The sequence below is a fragment of the Salvelinus fontinalis genome, chromosome 42, assembly GCF_029448725.1.
Source record: "Salvelinus fontinalis isolate EN_2023a chromosome 42, ASM2944872v1, whole genome shotgun sequence".
In the NCBI taxonomy this organism is placed as follows: domain Eukaryota; kingdom Metazoa; phylum Chordata; class Actinopteri; order Salmoniformes; family Salmonidae; genus Salvelinus; species Salvelinus fontinalis.
Genome location: NC_074706.1, coordinates 18,507,415 through 18,520,693, shown reverse-complemented (window position 1 = coordinate 18,520,693; position 13,279 = coordinate 18,507,415). Strand labels below are relative to the sequence as shown.

The window sequence follows — 13,279 nt, the reverse complement described above, 5'->3', positions numbered from 1 at the left end:
AGGCCTATGCACCAAACCACGTATGACACGCCCTCTTGGGGAAAGTTGAGAGAACTACATAATTCCCGCCAGCCAGACCCCCAATGAGACATGATGGGACCAACCGCTGCTGCCAACGTAAGAAGCTTTGGTCCGTTGGGATTGGTGGCCGACTGGATATTTCCTGCTAAGAATACCCAAATATTGCTCACTTTTTAAGTTGCGTCCGATGTTAATTTTTATTCTACAATAACCTACCCTTCTCAAAATAATGTGTTTAATTTCTCTAAAGAACAAGACATACCCCCCACAGCATTGGAAAAAAGCAACCTTTGTGTCTGTGAACCAGTTTTATTAATTCTCAAGCAGAACATACATGATGGCCCTTTATTGCTGATAGCATTCCAATCTGATTACCAACATAACATTCTTACAACCAAGTACAACATAATTATCAAGCATTGGTACCCTCTTCGTTCTTAAACTGTTCTTAACAAATTATGACTTTGACCAACCTTCTGGCAGTTCAGTGGGAAAACAACAGATTTCCCTTTTTTTTCAGGTGATGGAAAAGCTAGCCCTCCAGTCAACACAGATTTTGTAATAGCTTTAGAAATCATGATTAAATAACTTTATATATTTTTTAAATATATAGCAAATCCTGATAGCGTTGTTGTTGAGTTCCGGTTTAATGTCGAAGCATAACGTGTTAAGTAGTACTGATACACCCTGGTCGTCCTCCCCGTCCCCAAAAAATGTAAATGAAATTCCTGAATGCATTTTATAACCATTATTACATCATACCTTATGATAATAAAAACACATTCAAAATCAGAGTTATTGCCATATAGTTTTGCGTGACTAAAAGAGGAAAAAATTATATTGTACATATTCACAACTTGACTTGACAAATGGCATGCAAAGACGTAAGGTACACAGAATTGGAATATAAAATGTAGTTTAGACCTACGCCATGACCGTATGGCTACACCCGGTTAGACATGACGACACAGTATATGGACATATATACGTACGTACGTGTGTGCAAACATTTTCACATAAACCTCATAGACAAAACCAAACATTACCCTAACATCATGATATGATTTTTCAAATTTCCTTTAAAGATAAAATATGGCTTATAGTGTTATTCTCTGATGTTTTTGTTTTTAGAAAGACGTATGATTATTTTTAATTTATCATTTTTTTCCAACCAACCTAAAACAGGTGAAGCGAGGAATGTTTTTTTATTTTAATTTCCGTTGCTAACTCTCTGCTGCAGGGGGGCAGAAAAGTAATCTAAAACTCTCACCTAGAAGGACACCGTAACAACCTAATGTCACTCCAACAAACGTTGTTGCTCGGCTACTTCTTCAGCATGTCTTGGAGAGGACCAGGGAGGTATTTCATGACCGTGTCCATGATGCTTTCCTCTTCGTCGTCATCGTCTCCGCAGCCCTTAGGCACGGACGACTTAGGACGGGTCAGACTGCCCTCTGCGGACTGCTCCATAGCAGCCTGGGCCTCAGCCTCAGCCTCCTCCCTCTTCTTAATTCCGTACTGGAAAAACATGATATTAGCTTTATAATAAAGATTACTATTATTGTGTCAGACTGCCCTCTGGAGAAAACGGATAGTAAAGTAACAGCGTTATAATAAAACATTGCCTCAGAAAATACGCTTCATATGAACGCCACATTGTTAGGAGATGTGGTGGGGAGTGATACAGGAATTTATCTCCCTCTTTTAATGCAATAATAATGTAAAGAATAACAAAACATTTAAGCATTAGATCAGGAAATACAGGAAAGATAGTGGGGGTGGAGTTATATTAGAATGATGTACTTCATAATGGCATTAACAATAATTTGGCAACAAAAACATTGGGCACGTTCGAGCGATTAACTTTTGTTACGTCGGTGATCGTCCTTCATCACTGCCTTTCAAGGTGTGTTGCATTATGGTTATGAAAATTGACTGACTTGCGACTAGACGTCGATTGCATGGCCTTTACAAAAATCATGTGATCAAAGGCAGTGGCATGTATTCATGGATGGCAGGCGTCCCCAAATATTTGACCAATAAAAAAATTACAATTATAAAATAATTTGTCTTTTGTCTCTCTGTTTTATAATTTTCTGTCAATTCGCAAGTTGCTGAATCTCACCGGAGAAATCAACCGAGTGAGGGAAACAGCGCCCCTCTGTCTCAGTATATGTATTCCATGTATCTGATACTGTCTGGACCAAAAGAGTATAACATGTTGTCGCCATAGCATTTTAATGATTGATGCCAGCAAGCATTTGGCCACCCTTGATAAAACAATTATAAAATATTTAGCCAATCAGCGTTGACCTGAGCTCAACTGTGGATTGTCCTGGTGCAGCAAAACGCCCCACAAGGGAGGCCAGTTTGGATTTGGCTTCAGACCAATCAAAAAACATAATTTTCAGAAAAACGTGTCTGTTTCTGGTCTGCTTGTGTTGATGTCCTGCAGTAGCTAGCTTGCTAAATCGGCCCTTTCCTAAGCCATGGATGGAAATGGGGATTTTGACTTGTGTTTTTGACTTAATTCTTTATACAGGCCAATGACTATGACGGCGATTCAGATCTAACCATAAATGAATGTTGTACCACTGGCCTGAGACTATTGAAGTTCAATATGTAGCCTAGATGTAGCCTAGTAGGCTCACGTTAACTAGCTAGCTAACTTAGCTGGTTCATTATTGCCCATACGAGGAAGTCAGGCTAGCAAGCATTTTAGCGAGGTAGCCTTGATAGAGCCATAGACTGTTTTGCCAACATGAAAGAGAGGAGGATGGCATTGGTGTTCAACTAATCTACAAGTAGGGTGAGTAATAAAAAAAAAAACGTTTTTTACTTGTGCACGCACACACAGACACACACACAGAAATCAGTACCATGGACAGCCACATGATGTTTAAATGTTTAAGTTGAAATGGTGCTGGAAAAGCAGTGCTCCTTTTGTCTTTGTGCTGACCTGCGGTAACTATGGTTCTAAATCAGTAGTTGTTTAGTAAACCGTTCAAACATGAACTTGCTTGACCACGCTGCAGGTGATAACAGTTTGTATGTAATATATATATTTTATATTTGCTTTGTGGACTTCACCGGACAGATGTTGCCTTCTGTTTTTTTGATGAAACAAACGTATGTGTAGTTGAATTTATTCCGCCACTGTGTGACTTGTCTTTTTGTTGTCACATCCTTATTGTATATCACGGTGGCGTATGATCGAATGTGTTCTAGAGCAAACAACGCAATTATCACAACATCTGTTGTAATATGGCTTTTTTACCGGCTTGGCTTCCTCAGTGATTTTACCCACGCACCCCTACTGATCAAAGGTCATGCGGTTTTTTATAAAGTCGCCTTCTCACCAACTGCACCATGCAGCCATCACCTGCTTTGTGGGAGGAACTATTTGTCACTATTTGTTTGTTTTTATTTGACCCACGTGAACGTAAACAAAAATTGGACTGAAACCAGAACAAACTTTGCCAGGATTCTAAAGCAACAGGGGATACAAATGAAAGTGATATTTTCTAACCAATTAATTGTACAAACATTATGTTTTCAGTTTGTGAGTGTGTGATATGGGGGTATAGAAAAGTTTATTTGGACATTTATACAGAATTTTTAAAACAAAAAATACCAACAATGTTGACACTGCAACGTTGATCTGTGCCCTGCGGTTGGGAAAACCCCTACAGTGTCCGACTTTTGGGCTGTCGCAGATGCACCTCCCCCGACTTCACTCACCAACTTTTGTCTACAGTTCGGCTTCGTTAGGCTTCCCGCTCGAACACACCCATTCTGTTCTAATGCTGTAATGCTGCTGCACATTACTGGGGTCTGTGACCTCGATGCTGATTGCATGTTAGCTGTAATTCAATCAAAATCACTGACTGGAACGGGCCTCTGGGGTTAGACCAAAATAACATTCTTTGTGCACTCACTGTGCTAGGAGAATGCATGGCATGTCATCTTGTGGAACAAAAAAAAACTCGGAAAAGAGGTATTAAAACTCGCCCTCTTGCTGCACAAGAAGAATGTTGTTTTTGGACATCTTCTGCAAATCCCCCGAAGGTTTTTGAATGAACTACTGGGAGGGAAGTGCAGGCTTTCCTTCCAACCTTGCAGTAACACACCTGATTCAGCTAGTCAAGGTCCAGACTGAGGACCTTGATTATTTGATTTAGGTGTATTATTGCACAGAACTGCACACCCTGAGGAATCCTGGATAAGGGCTATTCCAGGGCTATATATTACAGAAAATTGGGATAGGATTCAATACCAAATGTGGTGTGAGCCATTGTTGCACAGTAGACCTACGTAATAGCATGTTACAAAAATCTATTTTCTAACTTACATAACAGAAACCTGGAGATGTGATGTCACCCACTCTGTTAGAAGTAAGAGAGCGTTTTGTGCATGTGTGGTGCGTGTGTGTGACAGAGAGAGTGAAAACACAAATCTGTGCTAATTAATTCATCTCTCAGAACAGAAACCCAACTCTTCTTCCTCTGACATATTGTACCCAGCTGTTACTAGCGCCTTTGTGCTTTTTGGGATATTTTTAGGATCTGTAAAAAAAAAAATATATATATTCCTTCCAAAAACAGAGCTGTTACAACTCTTCTCCTCTGCCTCTACTAGTCTCTTATAAATATATCTTTATTAGTGTTTTATTACACTGTTAGGGGAAAAAAAAGTGCTATCTAGAACCTTACAGGTTTCTTCGGCTGTCCCCATAGGGGAACACTTTTAAAGAACCCCTTTTGGTTTCAGGTAGAACGCTTTAGGCTCTAGGTAGAACCCTTTTGAGTTCCATGTAGAACCCTTTCCACGGATGGTTCTGCATGGAACCCAAAATAGTTCTGCGTGGAACCAAAAAGGGTTCTCCTATTTTTATTTTATTTAACCTTTATTTAACTAGGCAAGTCAGTTATGAACAAATGATAGCCTAGGAACAGTGGGTTAACTGCCTTGTTCAGGGGCAGAATGACAGATTTTTACCTTGGCAGCTCGGGGATTCAATCTAGCAATCTTTCGTTACTGGCCCAATACTCTAACCACTAGGCTACCTGCTGCCCCAATGGGGACAACCAAATAACCCTTTTGGAACCCTTTTTCTAAGAGCGTAGGCCAGTGCTACCAAGCTGACATCAACCTTGATATTATAGTCTGTTGAGAGAATTCAGGAGAGAGAGCGACCTTGAGGATGAGGGAAAGGAGAGAGAGGTGAGATGGGGAAGGATGGAGGATAGGGGGGAGGGGGCTGGAAGGCAGAGGTCATCCTGTCTTTGGCTGCCTCTGCCTCTGCCGTTCTGCTTTTCAGAGTTTCTATTCCCTAGCTGTTATCTTCCTGCACTGTGGTGGCTAGTTGTTACATAGCAACCTCCACTAGCAACCGTGCAGCAGCAGTGCATCAGGCAGCTGAAGAGGAGCACCGCTTTAAACACGGGTAACATGGGAAATGTAGTCCTTCCGGTAGCCTGATATGAGTAAAATCATTTTACAATAGTTTCCTTTTTCTTTAGTTTAAAACTGACCTTTAATTTTTGCCTAGCACCTCGAGTGAGCCGCGTCGTGTATGACATTTTTCTTTAAGTAAAAAAAAATCTGTGCTAAACTTCCAAAAAAATGGGGGGCCATGCCATGAAAAGGGAAAATGGTTTTGTTGTTGTCAAGCGAATGCTGTCAAGCGAGTGAACAGCGGCCTCGACTCCAGCTCCATTAGCTGACCCCTGCTCTCACTGGGGCCTCTGCCAGTGTGGAAACAGGACAGCTAGCAGCTCTACACTATCAGGCCAAACTCACTTTCACTTCCTTACAGTAATTCAAATGTTTCTTTTGTTAGTGTATTTAGGCTGTTTGAAAAGGTTTGAAACCTAAGCAACCTGCCTACAAGTACAATAAGGCAACATAGTTACTTTACTAGGTCAAAGCTGTGTGTTGGAACATCTTGATAGAGTATGGGTGAAGTAGGCCTTGTGAAATTCCTTTCTTTTTCACCTTCAGATCTGCCTACTTCTCACTAAAAAATTGTTGTTTGTTTTTAGTAAGAACTAGGGCCCGGGAGTTTTTCCAGCTCCGGTCAAGAGGTTAACAAAGAACTCAGGGCCCAACATGAACTAAAATTGCCAGCTGATAGAAAGGTAGTGTGTATAACTGTTCACCATTTATTATTTAGTTTACCTTGTCTCTGATGCCTTGTCGCATTGATTCCCTCTCCACTTCCATCTTTGCATATTTGTCTTTCCTCTCCTCCTCCTGCTGCCTCAGAGCCTCTTGTCTTTCTTCCTCTTTCTTCTCTGCATCGGGATCGGGCTCTTCCTTGTCTCCTCCCATCATCTTGCCCACATCAGGTGGCCCTCCTGGGTAACACAGAGACAAAGGGCTTGTTCGACATTGCAGCCGACAGCGCAGGCGTTGCCGACTGACTGATCTACAAATCACCTAGCACCATAAATAACTACTCATTATTATTTGTAGATCAGTCAGTCAGTCACCATTTACCCACAACGCATCGTGGATTTGATGCTCTCGGACACGGCCATTGGCAACTGTCACAGGCCTGCTTAATTACTTTTAACTTAGACTGTTCTATTGTAGGGTAGGCCCAAACAGACCACATTTACATACATTTTAGTCACAGACACATTATCCAGAGCAACTTTCAATCGACTTCCAGCGCCTTACAATCAGTGAAGTAGTCACTTTAGAGTTTTTTTTTTTAGATCACTGTGACAAGGACGAGGTAGCACTCTTGCCATTTTTGTCAGTACAGAATATGTAACAAGATGAACTGTTTCGGTGTTCCTCATACAATGAGAAACTAAATCGTGTTCTCATGTGGAGCCATCCATTCGTAACACAAGTTTCAGTCGCACGTTTCAATGCAGAGAAATGCTGAATGTCAGGAGAAATGTTATGTCACAGTCGCAAGCGTTCTGCCAAATGAGCAGAACTGTTACAGTCCGAGGTATTGCCCGACTGTGCCTCACGACTGCATGCTTGGTCATGCGAGAGAGGGAGGGGGAGAGAAAGAGAGAGAGATAGAAAGAGGGGATTCCAGGAGACTGTTGTGCCCCTGGAGTGAGCTGCTAGTCGTTTTTTTCTTTTTCTTGCTCATCAGCATAAAAACGAACTGCAGCAAAACGGAGAGCAACAGAGATAGAGAGAGAGAGAAAAGGGAGACCGCTGCTCCTGTAGCCGGTCGGTGGGTCAGGGCTTATAGAGCTGACTGAAAATCTACATTCTCTCTCTGATCAGATAGAATCCAGGTTATATAACACGGTGTCACCAAACTGAACACCATACAATCACTGGGGAGCACACTCAGCAGAGTGTTCAGTCTGGTTTAACCAGGCTATATCCAGTCCAGGTCAGTTTCAGCAGTTTCAAAAACAGCTGTGCTTAGTAATAGGCAGCATCAACAACCCCCCCTCTCAGTCTCAGTCTCAGTCTCAGTCTCTCTCAGTCTCAGTCTCAGTCTCAGTCTCAGTCTCAGTCTCTCTCTCTCTCTCTCTCTCTCTCTCTCTCTCTCTCTCTCTCTCTCTCTCTCTCTCTCTCTCTCTCTCTCTCTCTCTCTCTCTCTCTCTCTCTCTCTCTCTCTCTCTCTCTCTCTCTCTCTCTCTCTCTCTCTCTCTCTCTCTCTCTCTCTCTCTGTCTGTGTCTGTCTGTCTGTCTGTCTGTCTGTGTCTCTCTGTCTGTGTCTGTCTCTGTCTGTCTCTCTGAGTTTGTATTGTGAGTTGATATAGGCAATAGTTATAAATAGCCAGAGCTGGTTCTTGGTGGCGTGTTCTGATGATGACTGCAGTGTGTGTTTTCTGTTTCATTGCACGTCATGTGCTTTGAAGAGGAAGGAGTGTTTTATGCCGTCGTGGGGCACATTAGATTAAGGATTAAAGAGGGCCCTTTATATGAAACTGTGTAACTATGCATCATCTCATAAACCGTCTTGCTCGCCCTCCTCTTTGTCGTCCTCCTCCTCTCCGTCATCCCACTCCTCGGCTTTTACAGTTCTACTGTCTCTACCGTTTTGACATTGGTGGGGTAGAATTCCTTATTTATAGATTCTGGGCTGTGCACTGAAGGAACTCAAGGTCACACACTCACTAAGGAAAATGATTAGCTTTGCAGTACAGAGGGAGGGAGTCGGGGAGATACAGGAAGCAGTGAGGGCACCCTCTCGCTGATACAATCTCATCTAAGTGTTTTCGAATAATGAGATTAGCTTCGACTTTCATGTCAATTATCGAGCTAGTAGAGCATCTGAAGATGCCTCCGTTCTATTTTCTGTTGAGGAAAGATAAATAGTTGCCCCTCGGCAGTGCAGTACCCTTCACGAGCAGGATAGATTCCTTGCAGGCTCAATAAAACTGTAGGTTTTCTTGGAGGTGAGAAATATGGCTGATTCTCCCCTAGGCTCAGTTGAAGTCTAGGTGGACTGAAGCCCCACCGTTATACTGGATCTTACAACTATCAGATCTGGTCCCTTCAGATCGGCAGACGCCAAAGGGAAATAGGCGTGCTAGAGGAAAGGAGGTTGTTTTCAGATTGGCTGTTAGTCTTTCATAGTCTTGTGTGTGAATGTTCCTTTTTTCCTTTCCATTCCAGTGTTTCCCATTAGGCTCCACTATGTGGTTGCGTGTTGTGGGGTTCATTTGAAGGACTAGGTCTTGGTCAAGTTCAGATCCTCCTCAGATGAATCTTGAGCTGCTGCCTTGGTCTTGATGACACACTGGGTCTCGGTCTGATCAGGTTTCTGTCAATCAGCAATGAGACACACCTTGGCCTAGATTCCATTGAGTGTATGTCTGCTATCATAAAATAGCTTGCACTTCCAGTTTCGGCATTCACGGCCTGTATTCACAAAACGTCTCAGAGTAGGAGTGCTGATCTATGATCAGATCCGCCCTCTTATCTATTATGATTTCAAAAGCCAAACGGATCCTAGATCGATCAGCGTTTCCGACGCATTTGTAAATACGGTCCCAGGTAATCGGAAGAGGAGTGTAACACGGATGAGAGTTGTACTAACATGTGTATGAGTCATATGCCATAACAGCAATCTGAAGAGGCTGGTCAATAATCTCCTTCTGCACTTCTTCGTGGCTGCCCCTTCGCCCCTGCACTCCAATCAAATCAGGCCCTGAGCCAAAAGATGAAATCACCTAACCATTCCACTGAAAAAGGCTACATAGCCTGCATCCCGATTTTCCCACCCTTCCACTCATGCGTCCCGTCATTGATTTTACAATGCTGGAAACTCCCTCCAGCCAAAGCACATCAATCCATGACGGGAAGGGTGCAACTGCACACTGCAAGCAGCAGTAGACTGGGGATGCGTCTGAAATGGTTGCCTATTACCATATGGTCCTGGTCAAAAGTAGGGCACTATGTGTAGAGAATAGGGTGCCATTTGGGAAACACATTTGGGTGATGGAGCAGTCAGTGAGTGTGGTGGATTCTGACAGGCCTCTGTCACCAGCTACCTGGAGCTTGATTGTCCGTGTGAAATTGTTTTTTTTCTGTCAGGTGACATAGACATCATGCAGGGACGTATAAGAGTTCAGATACATGGAAATAAGAGATGAGATTTGTGGATAAATGTGTGATATATATATATATATTTAAAACATGATAATAATTAGTTGTTGATTATGTTATGTTTATCAAGTTTTTTTAAATGATTATTTATTGACTGGCATATTTAATTCCTTGATGTATCTGTTGAGAAGTCCATCCCTTAAGCTTTACTGTCATCATTGTACCTGCATCCAGGCTCTGTTGTTAAAGTGGACTACAGTGGACAAATTAATGAAAATTATTTGTTTAAATGTGTTGGCTGACAATCAACATTATATTTGTGACAAGTATCTCAAAGTTAACTGTAAGAAAAAATAATTTAGTTAAGCCTGAATTAGTTAAATTAATACAAAAATATTTGGTTGATATTCAAATAGATAACAGGCTAAATTATATGAGTGTAAAGTAGAATGTAGCTGTGTGCATCTACAACCAAACACTTTAAATGCTGGTATGTGAAAAGGGGCAATGCTGCTGTTTGTTTAGGGATTCTTATCATGGAGACTGGAGAGAGCACGGGGCTATGCAGAAGTTGGTGGTTGGTCCTGCATTTCAATTAGAAATGTAGGCTACCTCTCGCAATCTCGACTCCCACACACCATTTCTATAGGCTGCTCAGCCAGTGCAGCAGAAGCCCCTAACAATGCAGAAGACCCCAGCAAATATGATGAAAAAGTACCACAGATGTACAGTATTATATTTGTCAAGACTAGGTGTTCACTTATCAAGTTTGACCTTTAATATTTTTTCTAATATAGTCTACATCAGGTTTGTCCATAATGATAAAGGGACAATGTTAGTCTAAATAATATGTTATGGATATAGCTTATATATATAACTATATACCTATTCATTAACTTAGAAATAATTCACAGAATGGAAAGAATGGCACATGTAATGTCCTTTCCTTTCCCATCCCATGTACAGTATATGCTGCATTGCCTTTGAGTGTCCTACACGACCCTGGTAATGGTGCAACACATTAATCAACTCACCTCCCATAGCTGCCTTCATTACAAAATTCATGATGATGCTTTTAAGTCTTGCCTCCCCTCAGATTCACAGTTTCACTTCAGACAGGACAGATGCCGCCCAGGTGCCAGGAGAAAGAAACCTTAGAAATGAAGACAGTAGAGGTTCAGTGGTTATATTGACCCATAACTCACTTTCTCCATCAATGACTGTGTGTCTCTGCTCCCTCCTTTTAGTTTGCAAATTTAATGGTGTGATTTACAAACAAGATGCGTTGTTGGCTACACCTCCGGGTAGTGCTAACCTCAAATGTATAGCCCACTCTATTTTATGAATTTATTCTGACGGGGTGGATTCCATGGAGATAGCCCCGTGAAGGACAGAAAAAGGTCAATTTAAAAGCGGTTTTCTTGGGGCAGATTTTTTTTTAAAGGCTATAAATTGACGGCACTGGTGTCGTAAATAACCGGCCCAATGTTGGTGTAACGTAGCCTAGTACATTGCATGGGGCCAAGCTTTCCTGTACTGTACATCAAATGGGAAGGAGCAGCCTCGTGTAAGCATAGGCTACCAGACAAGATATAGCACCCCAATGCCGATAACAGCGTTCATTTGATCAGGGAAATATATAAGGCTAATCAATTCCTCGAGCCCATAATCCGCGTTCAATGTCAAACTTTCAATTGTCCGGATTCAGTCATATGGTTTAAAACCCATATGCACGGTGAGTTGTAGCCTACGACGTCCCAAGTAGCCTAACCATAATCCCAATCATGGCTAATTTGATATGAATAGGGCCTACGATCACGTTTAAAAATATATATATATTCCCCTTTATTAGGGACACATAACCTTGTCTGAACCCAAACACAGCTACAAAAGCAACGGCAAAAATCACTTCCTTTCTCGGGCGCGGAGCGATTTCAGCACCATTTTTGGGGGGACAGCTCCCAATTCGTCCCAAAACGTCAACATATCTTGTGTCTTGCGACCGGGACATGCGATTACCTTTCCGAGCGCCTTGGATCTCTCAAAATAGCAACGTTATCCTGGCAAAATATGGAAGTTGTCGCGAAATAAAGAGGATGTGGAGATCCTTAGATGCTCACTTTGAGCATCCCTGCTGTATTTCCACCGTCTTCCTGGCTTCTGCACAACGACTGCACGCGCGTCAGGGGAGGGAACTGCAGTTGCTGTCTGATGATGAGGAGAGGTGGGTAATCACATGGAGTTCGACCAACCTTCTCCCAAACGTCCCACGCCTTCACTGACAAAAACCTACTGCAAATACTGCCCGCCTTGCAACGTCTGCTGCCCCTATTACCCAAGATTTGGCTACTAGGTTACACTGTTTGGCAAACCGCCACTTTCAAACCCCAGATTAGCTATACATAAACTCTCTGATAAATATATCTTCAAAAGTCTGACCTAAATGTTTTCGCAAATAGGGTGAATGCACACTTCAGCTGACGTAGGCTTCTTTAGGTGTCTCACGTCATGCACCATTTCGTTAGCTCGTTAATTCATTGGAATGGATATGTGGATTTATTTAAAGATGGTTGAAAGATGTTTAGTCAGCGTTATAGTCTATATAGTTCGGTACTGCGCCGAGGTAAAATGTGTTTTATATCGGATAATAATTGATTGGATTTATAAAGTGCTGTTCTACCAACTGAGGTACTCGCAGCGCTTTACACAGTAGGGGGAAACTCACCTCATCCACCACCTATGTGTACCACCCGTCTGGGTGATGCACGGGGACCTTTTCTTGTGCCAGAACGCTCACCACACATCAGCTAGAGGTGAGGAGTGATATATGCCAATTAGGAATGAGGGGGATAATTAGGTGGCCATGATGGAATGGGGCCAGGTTGGGAATTTAGCCATTGCACCGGGTTAACACCACTCCTCTTACAATAAATGCTATGGGATGTTTAATGTCCCACCCAAAAGACGGCATCCTATTAAGGACAATGTCCCTGTCACTGCGGCATTGAGATCTCCTCAGACCAGAGGGAAGTCTGGCCCTCCAACACAACATCCCTGGGCCGACCAGGACAGGTCCTGCTTAGCTTCAGAGGCAAGCCAGCATTGGGGATGCAGGGTGATACGCTGCTGGTTGTTCGATTATCATGGCACGCTTTGTTTAAGAGATTTGAAGATTCAAATTGGAAATGTAATATATATATATATTTAAATCAACAACAAAAAAAGCGTGGATTGTTCTCCATTCACCCCTGATTGAGAATATACCATTTTCATAGTCATGGCATGTTTGGTTCAATAGCTATTGTCGAGGTAAAACAAAACAATGTCCGCCGAATATCTAATATAAAACGGAATATAAAACAAGCTCCTTTTCTTGTCAAGAATCCAATTACCCCGACAAAATGGTAATTTCAATGAATTTTCCTCCGGTCACTGTGACTGTGCAAACCTGCATGAAAGCAACGCTATTTGAGAACAATAAGAATTTGTTATAGGCTTAAACCACTGTCAAATGTAGGGAATGGATAGAAGTTGAAAAAACAACATGTTTCATTTATATTCCCCACCAGGCTCCAAAGATGCTCAGAACACTGTTTAACATTTCATAAACCATTTCTTCACCTTACCTTTATCTTAGTCTTATCGGAAACTGAAGAAGTGTTTCTTCTTTGTGGTGATACACAGGGTGATATACAGGGTTTGGGTTTGGTACATTAATTCC

General features: G+C 42.2%; 2 protein-coding genes across 3 annotated transcripts in view; one reads left to right on the top strand and one right to left on the bottom strand.

Annotated features, from left to right (window-relative positions):
* The window catches only part of tmod1 (tropomodulin 1), an 18,743-nt gene extending 18,324 nt beyond the window's left edge, over positions 1–419 (top strand). Inside the window, exon 10 of the mRNA XM_055909805.1 lies at positions 3–419. Within this exon, the coding sequence (XP_055765780.1) occupies positions 3–49 (47 nt within the window). The 3' untranslated portion in view covers positions 50–419. The remainder of the gene's footprint in view (positions 1–2) is intronic.
* Positions 311–13,279, bottom strand: LOC129841509 (complexin-1-like). 2 transcript variants are annotated; one of them, XM_055909806.1, is made up of 4 exons: positions 13,185–13,279; positions 10,593–10,711; positions 6,202–6,380; positions 311–1,539 (listed from the first exon to the last, which is right to left on the bottom strand). In XM_055909806.1, exons 2-4 carry the CDS (start codon positions 10,621–10,623, stop codon positions 1,345–1,347), a joined length of 405 nt encoding a protein of 134 aa, XP_055765781.1. In that variant the 5' UTR covers positions 10,624–10,711; positions 13,185–13,279; the 3' UTR covers positions 311–1,344. The 2 variants fall into 2 exon arrangements, with proteins under 2 accessions (XP_055765781.1, XP_055765782.1); XM_055909807.1 differs by lacking the exon at positions 13,185–13,279 and adding an exon at positions 11,578–11,972.

Excerpts from the sequence above, each read along its gene's own strand:
- LOC129841509 (XM_055909806.1), bottom strand. The coding sequence starts at position 10,623 with ATGAATTTTGTAATGAAGGCAGCTATGGGAG. Across the intron at positions 6,381-10,592 it reads AATGAAGGCAGCTATGGGAG|GAGGGCCACCTGATGTGGGC; the intron begins GTGAGTTGATTA and ends TGTGTTACCCAG. Across the intron at positions 1,540-6,201 it reads GACAAGGCATCAGAGACAAG|TACGGAATTAAGAAGAGGGA; the intron begins GTAAACTAAATA and ends ATGTTTTTCCAG.